We start from the raw sequence: 16,444 nt of genomic DNA on the forward strand, positions 1-16,444 counted from the left end.
TACAGATCCGTAAATATTACCGGGAAGTACCCGGATTTTTATTTGTCTAAAAAATGTCAACTCGATAGCCTTTAGAAAATGTTCCTATTAAATTATTCACACTAACACAACTTGTTATAGTTATTTCATTCGTTCAGTGTACAGTTTGCAATTCTCTACATGTTTATGTAATAAGTTATTGATAAGTCAAAGATTATATGATTTTCCTATTAAAATATATCAGAAAACCATCAGTATGTGTGCACACCATCTATCATCAAACGGTTTGGAGTATATTCATCTGCAAGAGTTATTAACTTTTTCGGCCACCGTTCGTGTGTACGGGAGTTATAGAATTTCAATTGTCGATTTCGCCAGATTTTTCTGGTGTGCAAGCAGAAATAAAAAAGGGAACGGTGAAAAAAATAAGTCACACGTCTTGTGTGCAATCTACTGTAAATGCACACACATGCAGCTGCAGCTGCCCCACTCCCTTACACACACACACACGCAATCGCACGCATGGCATAGCATAGCTGTCGTTGTGACAGGTCATTTTTGCTGGTGGCAAATTTATTGTTAACCCAACGATAAATTGCAAAATATTTTCACATTGTGCAGCGAGTGCTAGTTTTTTTCTCGCACTTTTCATGTGTGAAGGGGCGGCACAACAAACGCGCACACGTTGCTCTCCGCCCTTGCCGACTAAATGCTTGGGTTGGCCAAGGCAGAGAGTGTGAGATAGGAAATAGCCAAACAGGGCAATTGGACATAGCATAGTGTTTTTATCATACGCTTTCACTTCCTTTTTACTCGTCTTTTGAAAAATTGTACAATATTTACACTAACTAGTTTGGCAATTTATCTCCGAGAACTGCACACACAACACAAAACTGCAAGCTGCCAACCAACAATGCGAGGACAAAACAGCAGCATCCTCTGATAGCGAGGGTACACATCAAGTCGGACACACACACCAACACACTCTTTAACATGAATATTAACAATAAAAAACGTCAACTTTCTGCACGGAGCCAAATAACTGTAAGAGAAGACCATTAAAGAAAACACTTTATCATCATTATCTGCCCAAGGCAAGCCATAATAGGGAAAGGATTCCGAAGGAGTAAAGCTTCTAAAGAACAACGGAAGATACTTGCCCTGATGGATTTCCATTAAAATAGTACAGATAAGGCAACTAGTAAAGTTATAAAAATGTGTAAACTAAAATAGAGCGTCTGAGCGTTTAACATCCAACTCCAAATTGTCAAAGAAAGTTCAAGATCTACCAGATCCGGTATCGAAAGAAATACAGAGCACAAGTCAATCTTATAAAGCGTGGAGTTGTAGCAATAAAGACTATCCTGCTCTCACTCTATAAGAGCCGTCTTTCAGATATTTTTCACTTTTGTCACCATAAAGCTGTCTCTTATCCGTAGCTCCGCGCAACAGAAATCCACACTTTCAAAGAGTAAATGCTTATGCATATTTAACACTTAAGTAATTGGAGGAGCTAAAGCACAAACGCGGGAATATAAGAAACGCGCAATTAAATATGAGCTTATTACAAATGTACTTTACATTTTGTTTGTCTTTTCGTGTTGTGTGTATGCGTGTGTGGGAGACACAAAGGAAAATATTGACAGAAAATAGTAATCAGAAAGCCAAGAACAACAAAGTGAGCGCTGTGCGGAGTGGCGTGGCATCGTGTTGCCATGTTGTTGTATGTAATTTACCGCAATTGACAAAGAAGCTCACAATCTCTGCGTTGCACTGACAGGACGAATGCTGACTCAGCAGCGCGATCTGGCGAAAGCCATTCTTTCGCTCTCCTTCTATACGGTGGCTGTGCCTTGTCATTACTGTACAACTGTGCACTGGAAAAGGAAGTGAAAATAAACACATACGCTCACACACGTTGATATATAAAGAGAATATAATCCTGTTTCTCATATTTCGCCAACTGCGGCAAAAATGTCGAGAGAAATCTGCGAAGACGCACACACACTTGCTATCGGAAGTAGAATTGCGCAGGAAAGGATTTAAGAGGATAACGAAAGAATTGCAGTACAATGCATTTAATGAGATGTGGATTTACAGTGGCTAAACTTATATAACGGTTTATATAATCGAAAGCAAATATAATAATTTGTGCATCGTTTCTACTTTGGCAAACCGTTACCTTTAATGGAAAACATTTCTATGGAAATTATATACTAACCTTACTTTACTGTTTAGGGCGCTACTGATGACCCAAAGGTTTGCTCGCCCAGCGTTTTGAGCCCCGCAGCACTCGCTTTGTCAGGCAGTGTTATTGGCATACTTGCACTACGCGCTCGTCGTTCGTTTCCTGGTTGCATAATCAGTTGGTCGCTTCAAATGCACATTGACGTTGTGTCCTTCACATTCAATAAATGCACGCTGGCAGGGCAGCTCAGCCAATATGTGCATGTATATATACATATATGAGTGTCAGCCCTGCAATTGGCGACGACGTTGATCCAATTGACCATATAATTTTGCCCCTTCCCCGCTGATGTTGCTGTTCGACGTCCAACGCCAACCGATTTGCATAACGCCCAAACCATCCGGACCGCCGCTACGTGTGGGCAGGATCAGCAGCACAGCAAACTGACACCCATTTAGATACCTTTATAATATATATTTGAATGTGTGCCCTTAGCAAAGTGCCGTTGTGTGTGCATTAACTACAAACTGCCATACATTGTTGATTATCCTTACAATCCTCCTGTGTTGTGAGCTTAAATGTTGCATAAAAGGTGGCGCCCTTTCGTTAGCATATCACCGTATGCATTTGCCTGTTTACTGTTACATGATGCCCTTCTGCGCACAGGATACGCTTATTTACTGCTGCAAACGAATATGCTGAGGTGTTGTCAATGAAATTGGTCTCACAGCTGACCAGTTGACCCACCGGCCGTTTCCATGAACTAATAGCTGCCTGTGGGAGTGTGTGTTCATATATGTATATGGGCCTGTGCTCTGGTAATTGGTTTTGTGGCGTTATGTGGCTCACCATGGATTTCTGCTTACCTCTGCTAAATAACACTGTATGCTGTAATCGAACGATTGTACTTGTTATCTACCATTATTGTGGCAACAAGCAAAAGGCTCGTTGTTGTACTCGTACAATAGCTGAATCGCCGCACCCATTTACCAAACAATGGAGTCTGATTACACAAGTTCCCAGCGCCTTTGCCTTCGCCTCGTCGCATTTGCATTGTTTAACAAACAGGATAACAATTATGTAAACTTAACTTCCGTTATATAACGAAATGTAACTCAATCGGTTATAATTTGTATATGCTCGTGGATTTATTTATGCAAATTGCTGCCTTTGACTAAAACTAAAACTCGTCAACTGACAAATTCGAACATTGACGTTCCGAATACGAAAAAAATCCGACAGGTGTCGTTGGCATGAAAGGACATTTTCTTGCTGCGGGAATCTGGAAATGCGATAAGCTTTATATTAATATTACTTTACAATATTTTCTTGCAGTAAAACTTTTCGTACGCTCTCGCCTCAGATTTTTTTTAAATTGGTGTAAAATGTTGTACCAATTTGCAGTCGTTCTCTCAACTACTCCATCTTGATCGACTTGCATTTTTGCAGTAATGCCAGACACCAATTACACGTGAATTCAGATAAACAAACGAATAGTATTTTTATTTCTGGCGAAAGAAAGAATTGTAATTTTTCGGCAGTTAAATGCTCATTTCAAATTCATTGCTTCTTCCACGAAAAAAAAAAAAACAAATATACCAAGAGCAGGAGCATAATAGTGCCGGAGAAGTGCACGCTTTCGCATTTTATGGCAGCGCATTGAAAGAAAATCGTAAAATTCTGGCTTGAGTGCCTTCCACCTGGGCGCCCACAGCGCCCGATCCACCGACCGCCTGAATTATTCAAATCTAGTTGGATCTTGAAAATTGAGAACGCAAACAGGCGTACTGCCAAACAGACAAGCAGTCAGCAATCGATTTGAAGGAATTCATTTAAAAAACAAATAAAATAACTTAATAGCATCGCAGTCTTCTCTCCGCTGCTCTTTCGCATGCCGCACGCACTGCGAATGCAGAAGATTGATTTTGATAAAACCGCATTTTGAGCGAAATAAATGCATTCGATTGTGAATCTAACGAAAAAGCAGCAAAATGCAAATTGAAAAACCCACTGACCTGTAAACATGACAAATACGACAGCGATCCTTATCCAACAGCAGCAGCACCAACAATAGCAACAACAAACCAATACGAATTCGCAACCGCAAAATTGCAACACCCCTTTTTGGAGCGCCCTCACCTACTCGCCTCCTCACCTCCGACTGTGATTGGGTGCATAGGCAGCGTGCGCTTCATATCTGATCTGCTGCATGATTTCCTCATTTGCTGGCGAAAGGGAAATGAGTATGAATGGAGTGTCCTGCGCAAGCAAGCAAGCACTCGACAGCTGTTGAGAAGTATCCTTTTGGCGCATCTCATTGCACTTGTTTGCTTGTTTGCATTTTACGCTTTTACTGTTGCTTTTGTTTTTGCCGAAAATTTGAGCAGTGACTTACGTTAAGATGTTGTGTAAGCTGCTTTCCAGCTATCAACTGCTGCATTGAGCTCGTCTCACATTTTCAGTCTGCAGAATAATCGTTACTCTTTTATACAGCGATTGTTATGTTACTGTGTCGAGCGGTCAAGTTGGGAGCTCAAATTGGTGACAGTTCTCAGTTGGTCATTTGGAACTCAGCAGCTCATCATGTAAGTAGCCTAAAAGTATGCAATACTTAGTAATTTGGCATAATCAGTCGTGGATGTTGCATACCTTCAGGCGTTTAATATTAACTGTTGTACTTCGCATTATCCAAATCTGTAAGATATATATTTATTTAACAAATTTCGTTTGCTTGCCGCTCACTTTCCGATCTCTTTCATCTCAATCATTTGATGCAATACATTTCGCTTTCTTAATAAATTTATTTCCAACCCATTAAGTTTGTCATTTTTGGTCGCACTTTTCCCTTCACGGCAGCACGCGTCCGCCAAGGTACAAGTATCCATCGCGATTTTGATATGCCCGAGTCAAATAGCCAACAGAATGGCATTTAATGGATTTACTTAAACTTCAACTATCTCCAAGTAAAGTGCAATCAACGAAACTAACTGCTCGCTGCTTTCAGAGCAATTCATTTTTCCATCTCTGACGCTTCTAAATTCAATTCAACTTTCCATCCGAACCACCCACGCTTCACCCCCTAAACCGTTCACGTCGATTGCTTTTTAACCAAGTTTTGCATTTCCATTTGCGACAAAGAAGAAAGAAGCAGCAGCGGCAGCCGGCGCATCAGAGGGGGCAGAGCGTCAAGTACAGCAGTGAAATTTATTGAAAATTCAAATATTTGCATGCAACATAAAATGGCATCCAGCAGCATAGCAGCCACGTTGTGGGCGCGTTGAGGAGGTGGGCGATGCCACAAAGTTGCGACAGGCGGTGCAGGGAAGACACATGAAAAATAAGTGCAAAAAGTGTGTGTGTGAACTTCGCTTATGTGCGAGTAAGTGTTTGTGTGTGTGCGACTTCTAGTGCACCTGCACTTGTGTTGGTGCCATAATAATAAAATGTAAATCAATTTTTTTTTAGTTCCTTCCTCTTAAAACCACTTTCGCCTAGCACTTATTATGCGCCAAGTGAAAGCGAAAAGAATTGAAAATTTATTGGCAAACCCATCAGCTACTCGATAATGCAGCACCCAACACCCCCACCCTCTCATCACCCAAGCAACGCGTTTTGCAACTCTTTTCCAATCAAGCGCGTAAATGGCAATCTTCCCACCTTTTGCCATCGCTGCACAATGTTATTCTTCAGATGAAAGTGTTTGCTCAGCGCCAATTGGCACTCTGTCGTGTTTGAGAAATCATTTGAATAATAATCAGCTCAATTTGCATTCATTATGAGGGGCATTTATCGCTCCGATGCTGTAATTTCTTTTTCATTCACAATTTCTTATTGTCTCTCTGGTTTGTTCTCCCTCTCTTTGCCACAGGCGAAGCGCATACAGAGCAATGAATTGGCCGCAATCAAAGTCATCAAGCTCGAGCCCACCGATGACATACAAATCATCCAGCAGGAGATCATTATGATGCGCGATTGTCGGCACAAAAACATCATCACATACTATGGTTCGTATCTGCGACGCGACAAATTGTGGATCTGCATGGAGTACTGTGGCGGTGGTAGCCTGCAGGACATCTACCAGGTGACGGGACCGCTGTCCGAACAACAAATCGCCTATATGTGCCGTGAAACATTGAAGGGACTCGAGTACCTGCACACGATGGGCAAAATGCATCGTGACATCAAGGGCGCCAACATCCTGCTTACCGAACAGGGTGACGTCAAGTTGGCCGATTTCGGTGTGTCTGCGCAGATTACCGCCACGATCAACAAGCGGAAGAGCTTTATCGGTGAGTGTGAAAATATAATTATTCATAACAACAACAAATTAAAATTAAAAACTCTCTCAATAAACACTCAAATAGTTAGAGAGCGATTAATGACATACAATTTTCTTTCTATAGAATATGTTGCCTACAATTAGGAGCGATAGTATAAGTTATCGTGCTTATCTGTATTAGTTTTAAGAACATTCATTAATTTTCTCCAAACATTTGAGAAAGCTTCTCGCCTTCAGCTTATGAAACTAAATACTGAATATGATTTTTCAGTTATCCTAGAAACTTCAACCAACCATTAATTGAGCAAAATTGCCACTCACACTAATGGCAAATGGCTGTGTATTTGTTCTGCAAGTAGAAGCGAATGAGACTCCATAGCATGGCGAGCGAGAAAATTGCAGAACTTTTAATATTAAGCTCGTAAAAATATTAAGTAATGTTGATGGGGCTAGGCAAACGACTTGCAACTGAAGAAGCTTCTTATTAAAAAAAGCTTACCATTTCATTTCTTGAGGTCCTGGGCGCTGGAAAAGCTAAACAATAATAATCGCTAGTAAAATGTAGGAGCGCGTGTCTAATGACAACTGAAAGGAGGAAGACAAACAATAGCAACCGAAGAAGGCGAACTTATAGCGAAGGTGTGGTGTGGTGGAAGAGTGGCTATTGTTTCTTTTTGCGCTTCACCGAATCGTACAAGATTGTCGAAAGTAGGGTAAAAATTGAAAACAGAAACCGAAAAAAAGAGTCGAAATGTCATCTAACGACGACCGCCCACACTCCCGGTCGTCACTCCCATCCAGTCATCCGAGGCCGGCATAGAAATGTCTCTGCGCATGCTACTTCCTCAATTGGTCAACGTCTTTTGCGGTTTCCTCTTTCGCCTTTCTTCTTCTGAGGTTTCTCAGCCGCTGCGCAGGATTTGCTCTACATTCCTGCAATGCTTTGGTGCTGCCGCCTCCGCTGCCTCCGCTGCCTCTGCTCGTATTGTTGTCATTACAGTTTGCTTGTTTACGACTAGCTTCTATGTTGTCCTACACATGTACGGACGAGCACATGTGTGTGTGTGCGTTCGTGTACTTACTATCCAGGCTCTGTAGCCTTTAAAAGGTGGCTCATATTGGCGACTGCGCCTTCTTTCTGCCTTCTTCATCCTCTTTAAATGGGCATAGCATGTTTTCAAGGCTTGTTTGCAGCTCAACTATGCTCCCTATTAGTTTCCTATTCCGCCATTGTGTGCTTTTCATTGTTCTGTTCTTTTTTTTTTTTGTAATCTTTTCGCTTGTACCAAATTGAAAAGAATGCGGCTTCTCCGCTTCGATGACATTTTTATGTAATTTGCTCCTTGTTCCTTCGCTGCGGTTGTGTGGCGTTGATTTCATTTAAATTTCTTTATTCCAGTTTTTCATTTTATTTTTTTTTTCTAATAGTTTTCTCAATTACGTAAGCATTTTAGTGCATACATATTTAGGCTTATAGAAAGAGAAAATTCAAATATTATTGTTATTTCGGTTAGCAACAGCTGTGACCCGTATGGTACTTCCCAGGCAACCAATTTCGAATACACCCATTTTGTTGATTTTGTGTTTGAAACCACAAAGCAAGATTCTCTCTCTCTCTCTCTGTTTCCCGCGCTCTTCAACTACATTTACTTTCCTAACCTTAAAATTAATTACTTGCTAACGGTACACAGTTCTTGTGCAAATTTATTGAATTTTAGGCCGAAGTTGTAACACCTAAATGCCTTTATTTGCTGCGCCCCTTCCCTTCATTCAAGTGCCTGAAAGTGTTATGGCACAAAGGCAGTTTTACATTTCATCAACGTCATCACAACTTGCCGAAAATGTTGTGTGAAAAATGAACACTTCCCTCTAATATTATTCAAGATATAAGAGTATATGTTAGTCCCTTCGTTTTAATCGGTTTTGTGTGGAGTTGGAAAGTGGAAGACCTTAATGGTATGTTTTGTAGATTACTATTATTACACTGAGAGAAATTAGCGGAATATTAAAATAATACTTTGTTGTGTTGCTTAAGACTGTGTGAGCTAATGAGAGATTAGTTTTATATATAATAAGGCTGACATTCTTGAGAATGGACATAATAGCCGAAGTGGTTTATTTTTATTTTAAGGTATGAGACCGAGTCATTTATCAAAAATCGAAAAAGCTGTTGAATGAGAGTTCTCGACACGACAACGTTGAAATGTCGTTGTCCACAGGCAATAGTTGTGAACTGTCCTTAAATCGATTGTGTAATCGAAAACACGCCATTACTGCTACAATTGCATTTTAATCGCTTTGTAATTCAATATTGAAGAGAAAGTGTTCAGCTTTCAGCAGCAATAAGTAAGTAGACCACAGTCACAGTTAGTTGATCGCTCAGCTGTGAGAGTGCAAGGTGTGAACCGTTGCTACGACATGTTTTTGATTAAATTAATTAATTTTAAAACGCATATGTTTCGTTTGAAACCGCAGCGTCATGTGGGGACGACATCCGCAGATGTTGATATATATGTACACCTACGAGTAATGGCACGAACTTTGTATTTTAACGGCAAAGAGTATCTTCTTGATATCTTTATGATTGGTTCGCCATCGTGGCACAGCTGTGGAAGTTATTCGTTTACTACGAAATCATTTTCTTACACTGTCTACTTTTATTGCTTTTGCCTCCATTCGCTATGTCCTTTTTGGCGGTCCACGGAGCGGATGCGCAGCATCCCCCTACCGTACTTTAACCATTTAAAGCTGTCTATCTGCAATTTTGACGTTGTTTACCACGCTTGATGTTACTAGCTGCCATCCGTTGGGCGCTTTGCGCTCACTGCCTTCTAGCAATTCTATACGCTCCATTAAAATGTCAATCAACACAAGTGTCCACCGAAAACCGAAATAAACAAATGAAACAAAACTAACAACAAAAAAAAACAAGCAAATAAAAATATGACCAACGCTGGCGCAGCGCGCGCTACGTGTGACTGGAGCACCGCAGCGCCGGCCACCATTGGTCAACCGACGAGCGGCTGCTGGGTAAAGCTTTTCATTTAATTATCGCTGTTATCCTTTCGCTGTCAATGTGAATTGTGGATTTCATTATTTGCGCCATCACATGCCGGTCGTGAAATGAATTCGAAATTGTTGACTTAAACCAGCAACAATGGCATCAATTACAACAGCTGCTGCTGCTGATAGGAGGGGAAGAGTAATTGAAACAGCGCGCAGGGATGAAATGGTTATGAAAGAAGAAGTGTAGCGCGCAAATCTATTTAATATTGGCCACCGCTATTTACCCAAATGATCACGGCCATTTTCATCCGATGTTTTTTATTGTTGCTGCTGCTATTGTACGGCACTTACTTTCCCGTTGCAGTTGATTGCGTCGGTCGTGAGCTCTTTAGTTGAAATATGCGACAATGAATTTTTGCGTGATTTGATTTGTTGTTGCATGTTGTGAAAAGTGAAAGTGTGACAAAGGATCGTATTTATTAAAACGTCGCGCCTAAAAGTATGCTTAGCTTTCAGCAAAACTTCAATATTCTTGACAGCGCTCATCACTCGCCGTTCGTGCGAGTGAAAGTGAAAAATAAGCCGTTCAGTGAATGAATGAATATTGCGAAATAAAGAATTAATGGAGCAAGTCCTTTATTGTCTGGTAAAATTGATTTGTCATACCTTTTTAGTGGGTGATATCAGCAAAGTATTTCACATAAGTTTTTGGTTAAGAAATTGTTTACCGAAATCAGCGATATTTATTCGATTACACGTCAATAACAAGGTTAAAAATCCTTGCAGTGTGGAGAAGAACTGGAACAACTAGAAGGAATATGTTACTCATACGCCGCGTTGATCACACCAATTCATACCCATTCATTCCAACACAGTTGTGTGGCAATAATAAACGGGGCAGGCGAGTTTCTAAGCAATCGGCTGTATTGCTTATATTTTATTATGAAATATATATTTTTTTGTCGAAAAATTCTAGTGTAAATAATCAAATTAAATTACCCTTTTGCACAAATAAAATATGTGGAGCGGCTGAATGAGCGGCACTTGTGTTTGCGATAACAAAATGTAAACACAGACAAATGCTTGTAATGACAAACAGCCGTTGCATATTTCCATTGAATAAACACAAGCGCAGACTAGTGAAGGCGGCGAACCAGAAGCCAATGAAATCAAAACGCTGGAAAATTTTCCGACAAATATGAGAATTGAACGTTGCGTGCCAAGGAAGAGCAGCGAATGCGGTATGAAAACAAAACAGATCTTTTGAATTTTGCAAAAAATTAAAGAATGAAAATCATGTTAGATGATGATGCAGGGAAATATGCAAAACGGTGCAATGGAGCACACAAAAATCGAGCGAAAGTTGGGCAATATTTTTGTGGGTGGATCCATCAAGTGGCAAATTATCGCAGTGAAAATGGTGGAAAACAAGTGAAATAGTGGAAAGTGTGTATGTGATGTAGCGAAAAGGTAACGAAGTTTCTGCATTTCGCTTAAGCGAATTCACATGTTTTCCTGTGGGTGGCAACTCGCAGCAAACAAAATAAACTTATGAGCGCAACGAACACACGTTGCCAAGCGTTGTGTGGTGTTTTTTTTTTGTTTTTTTGGCTACTCTTCTTGAATCTCGACTAGCAAGCAAACAGACACATGTGTGTGCGTGGAGACAAACGAGTGTATCATTCATTTTTCATGCGCATGTGTTTGCATGAGTGATGATGAGCTCGGCGTATGCGTGGTTGGCCAAAAACAAAAATTGATGTGAAAATTCTCGAAACGCTTTAAATTGTAAACAGTCTGCACGTGCTTGCCGATTTTCGTGTACGGCGCCTAACAGTATGCCTCGCTCGTATGCACACAACTCAAACACACACACACACACACGCATACACCAATACAGATGTGCAAATATTTACAACAATGTGCTTGTGTGTGTGTGTGCGCCATACATTTGGGTCAATAAAAATTAGCATAGTCGGTGGCAGTGCGGCGGTGCGGCGGTGCGGCGCGGAACGTGAGTCAGTCAGGATGTGCATAAAACCCAAATAAATAAATCAGTGGAAACAAACTAATACAAATTGAGTGGTTAGCGCGGTTATCTTTGTTAATAAGCAATTTTTGGGCAATTAATTTCGCTTTGCTGCCGCCATGCCCGGAGCCTGGCGGGTAAAAAAATTTTAATTTATTTAACTGTTTTCAATTAATTCTGTAATGAAAATCAAGTGTTTTTACGTTCATTAAATTTGTGGCACTTTTTAGCCGACATTGACAGTCCTTTTTTTGTTTTCCTGAATCATTGGGCAATGTTTCATTAAGCCGATTCGCTTTCTACATGATTTGTTGACCCATTTTCCATCTGTGTGAGCTTGCTATTTCTAATATTGAACGTTATTATTTTGTCTTCTAAATTTAGACCGCTTCCTCTTTCCTCCATTAAAGTTTCGAACAATTATATTCCAGGCCGCTGAACCTTTAAAGTGTTTGCTACCTTCTACTCTCGTCCGCCACTGCCCGAGAATATATGTAATTCAATTGGGAGTCAAAATGTTCCACATATGACACATGCTGTGTCAGAAAGCGCAGATTTGTCATATTTGTAGCAACATTTGGGACAGCCGATGTCAAAATTCTAAAATGTCTAACAACGTGTACATTTAAATTTCACCGCCAAACTGTCAGCCAATTCGAAATTTAACATCAGCAAAACAGACATATTCCAAGCAACACGCGTGAGTGTCGTATGTACAACAACACCACGACAGATTCGCTAAATGCAACCACGAACACATCAATTCTGGTCGACTGCCATCCGCACTCCACCAGCGCGCCGTGTCATTACCCGACCTAGCTACAGTCGGAGGATGCCGCCATTTGACATGATGTGCCAGCCTATCGTTTGGCAGTTGACGGTCTGCCTGACGCGTGGGGGGGGCACCACCCACCTTTCTATGTGTGTATTTGTGAGTACGAGTGAGAGTGTGTGTATGTGTTCGTGAGTTATGAATGCTTAGCATTGGAAATAAATGTGCACGTGGAATTGTACGAGTTCGTCTGTCGGATGTTGAATGTTGAATGGGCGTTGGCAGCAAATAAACGCTTTTTGCTCTGTCTTATCATTAAATCACTTGAACGTCGTTCTGGAGTGTCATTAGGCTAATTTGATAGAAGGCAAAGAGGTTGTAGCCAACATAAAAACTAAATAAATACTTTGCATTTACAGTGGCACAAAGCCACTCCAACAATTTGCTGAATTCGCTTTCGAATGCTTTTTCTAAGCCGATAAATATGAAAGATTATGAATATCACTGCTAACGTACAACATTATCGCTATGTGACATTTGAAAGACTAAACCAGTCGGAAAGGACTACAGCATCGTTACATTTATACACACTAATGAACTTACGTAATCATGTCATGACACACACACACACACGCATAGCCTCGTATTTACATGCAAATAGCACGCGTTACCTAGGCCAAGCTTCGACGATGAATGACGCGACCTGAAAGTGTGACATCAGCAGTCAACATCGGCTAATTTCTACCTTTGCTAGTTTGACGTATGTATGTATATAGAAGTGTGCCGCCAACTCAACTCAGCTCATGCATGAAACAATAAAAGTCACTTTCGTGGGTCCCATAGAAATTCATTTGCTAACCAGAAATGTTTTACTACGCTGAAATGATGTGAATATATGTATGTGTCTGCGGGAACATAGACCGTTAAGATGAATCGTCGTATTTATTACGAGTTTTTGTAAAATGAAGTCAAAGTCAAATTCATCAAGTTAAGTATATTTGTTGCTGTTGTAGCGACAGAAAAACATTCCCTATCTAAATTTGAGGAAAGCGGCGCAACTCACAGTTCTTGCCTTATCAAAGTCCGTGTACGTGGCGGTTTCTTAAACTCGAGTGTCGTGGTAATGGAAAATAAAGTTAAAGTTCTATCAACTTCTGAGGAAGAAGTTCGGTCTAAATTCGCATTTTAATCGTGACGAAATTTTCTTCATTTCCTTACGAATTCTGCATCATAACTTCAGCATTGTTGTAAGGAAACAATATCCGAGTATGCGGCACTTCGCTGGTTTTGTTTAGAATTTCTTAACTGGACTTTTGTGATTCAATCTATGCTCACCTTTACCTTTTGTGTAGGCGCTTGCTTGTGTTTCATATTTGTGTGCCTATGCCGACGTCCGCTCAACAATGAACTCATTTTCGCCTTGTCATCGCGCCGTGTCACCACAGCTCTGTCAACAGTTCGCCACACATTCTGCAGGCTTTCCACTTTCCGCTTTGCTTCTTGCACCTTTTCAACAAATGTTTGTTTGGTGTTAATGATGTGGGCCGTTAGTCATTTGTTGTTGTTGTTACTGATGTTTTTGTTGTCCTCCATAAAACTTCTTTGCTGTACATCTGTATAACAACGACAGTTGGCGTCTCGGTGTGGGTGTCTCCTCTCTGCTGTCGGCAGTTGACTCTGATTTCCATGCTGGATCTTTGTTGCTGACTTGTTAATGACACTAAACGGTAGTACACAATCGCAAACATGCACACGCACACACACCAGCGTGCTAAGTATCTTTGCTGTAGTTCACCAGGAAATTCGTATGAACTCGGCAAGGACAACGACAGCAGCAAAGAGTCTACATTAGTGGAACAGTAACCTTTCAACTCTTCTCTACTTTGGTGCAGAGCTTATACAGTAAATGCATGCTTGCAATACTGCATTACCTTCCATCTCGACGAAGTAGGAGACTCGAGAAGCAACTCATACTTAGCTGGTGCTACGCTGCGTATACGTAACATCACCTGCTGCAGCTGCTGTCAGTACAATAACATTTACTTAGCCGCCCACTCGCTATCTTGCTTGTTGTCTCAGTGTCAGTATGTGTGTGCGTGTAAACTTTAAAGTGATTCTCACGGCGTTCCTTAAATATGTACAATGACAGACATACTCACAGGCACAAGAGTCCACACGTTTATGAGTTTGTAACCCCTGTTACTTACCGCACTTCTCACGCGTCACATGCGTTGCTGCCACAACACTCACACATGCTTATGTGCTCATCAGCATTCCCATCAGCTATGGGGGCTTGCCTGCCCTGGCTGCTGGCTTTGATTTCACTACATACCGGTAAGTCGGAAGTGTCCGCTGCTGGTTGTCAACTCCGCAAAATACTCGCACGTTATCAGCGAACGCACACTCAACGCAGCCGCTCAGCATACATAAGTGGACGTGTTACAAACAAAATATTTAATGCGGCAGCTATTTTTGTATGTGATAAACTAAAATTATAAATCAGTTTTCTTGCTCGATAGAGAGCATCCACACTGATGGACTTTGTAATATAATATTTTACTCTTCTTCTTGTTTGTATTGTTGAAAAAGTTAAATATTTTTACTTGCATTAAAATAAAGCTAAAAATAAGGCAGTAAACTCACGAACTATATATTCCTTAGAGGAGTTAGGTGTGAATTAAGTCTCTTAATATTTAAATCACGACTCAACACTTCCTCTCAGTTATTACCTACCACTTGCTCGTGCAACGCTTAAAGGGCTGCTGGCTGCTGGCTGCTGGCTGCTCCACTTTAATAACTAACTAATCGAGCGCCCGGCTGTTGTGTGCCACATTAAACAAGTGCCGTGATGTGTGTGCGTATGCCAGTCGCCGCTTGCCACACTTTAAACCGTAATATTTTCCATTTAACATTTCAATTTAATGAAAAAGGTATTTACTTATGCTTGCTGTTCGCCGGCTACAGTTGCGGCTAAGTGGCGCTTAGTCGTTGGCAAAACGCGTCTAAGCGGATTTTTCGGAAACTCGCACACACACATACACCCACATTTCCGCCACTAACAGCGCTGGTGGAGCGGTGTGTGAGTGTGTTGATGTGTTGTAGCTTAAAGCGCGTTTATGCTCCACTCCTATAGCGGCACTTCTCCATGCAGGATTTTTGCGCATTCACATCACATCGCTTATTGAGAGTTGCTTCAGTGCGCGTACATTGCATTGCTATTCAGCTTTCATCATTCAGCTTACAAAAATGCTTTCATTTAGTATTCTTTCACGACGCTTTTCTGTGTCAACTGCGTCGGACCGAGCCGGAATGCCAGCGTTTAAGTGCCTTTATTGACATGTCATCTTAGTTCAAAGAACTCGCTCGGATCTGAGCATTTATTTTCACCTCGTGTTCGCATTATAGTATTCTATTATCCGCTGCTTCCTGCCACAACTTGCCCAGCTTGCTCGGCTGCATCAGCAGTCAGCATTCAGCGCAAATGGAAGACCGCATAACACATTGCGGTGGCTTAAAAGTTCACTGATATCTCAAGTGCTAGTTTTGGCGGTGGATTTAGCAGAGTGTGATCACCCCCGCTATTGCGCATCCCCCATTGGATGCATTCTTAAGCTGCTGCTGCTGATAAACCGACAGTATGCCATTCATTCATTCAGTCACTCAGTCACCCGAGCACTCGTGCATTCACTTGGCTTTATGTGCCAAATAACCTCATATCCACAGATCCACAGACCCTGCGGTCGTGTGCTACATGACAGTGCTACACTGCGTATGAGTGATGTGCGGCGCTTTTATTGGGGCCCATTCAGCAGCAAGCACGCGCTGAAAGATGATAGATGCATGAAAGCAATTCACAATTTGATTTGTTTGCTTTCTTATTTCCGTAACATATTTTAGACAAATCCATAGTTTTGAGAGTCATTCTCTGTCATGCATTGCGCGTCGTGTATAGAAACATCCATATGTCTAAAATCTATTCAATCGTCCACGCTTCAAATCGCTCGAGGCAGTTTTCTAACGTTTAAATGCAGCCTTGTGTACATATCTTCTGGAGGAATTTCTTTAAATCGCATTTTATTGCCCATCTCTTTGTCATTATTTCGCCCTTAAATTTTGCATGAATTCGTAGAATTTCTCGGTTGCATTTCAAGCAAGAATTTAATTGAATTAAATATGACTTTTGCACATTCT

The 16,444-nt window shown here is 41.1% G+C and overlaps 1 protein-coding gene across 19 annotated transcripts in view; it reads left to right on the forward strand.

The window, feature by feature from the left end:
- The window catches only part of LOC105213403 (mitogen-activated protein kinase kinase kinase kinase 5), a 73,677-nt gene that overhangs the window by 40,578 nt on the left and 16,655 nt on the right, over nucleotides 1-16,444 (forward strand). For 17 of the 19 annotated variants that reach the window (XM_054233411.1, XM_054233407.1, XM_054233408.1 and 14 more), the window contains one exon: nucleotides 6,036-6,456. In XM_054233411.1, the coding sequence (XP_054089386.1) occupies nucleotides 6,036-6,456 (421 nt within the window). Of the gene's footprint in view, nucleotides 1-6,035; nucleotides 6,457-10,349; nucleotides 10,694-10,755; nucleotides 10,923-16,444 lie in introns of those variants that run through there. The other 2 variants (XM_054233416.1, XM_054233415.1) reach the window with 2 other exon arrangements.

This window comes from Zeugodacus cucurbitae, chromosome 6, assembly GCF_028554725.1.
Source record: "Zeugodacus cucurbitae isolate PBARC_wt_2022May chromosome 6, idZeuCucr1.2, whole genome shotgun sequence".
NCBI classification, from domain to species: Eukaryota; Metazoa; Arthropoda; class Insecta; order Diptera; family Tephritidae; genus Zeugodacus; species Zeugodacus cucurbitae.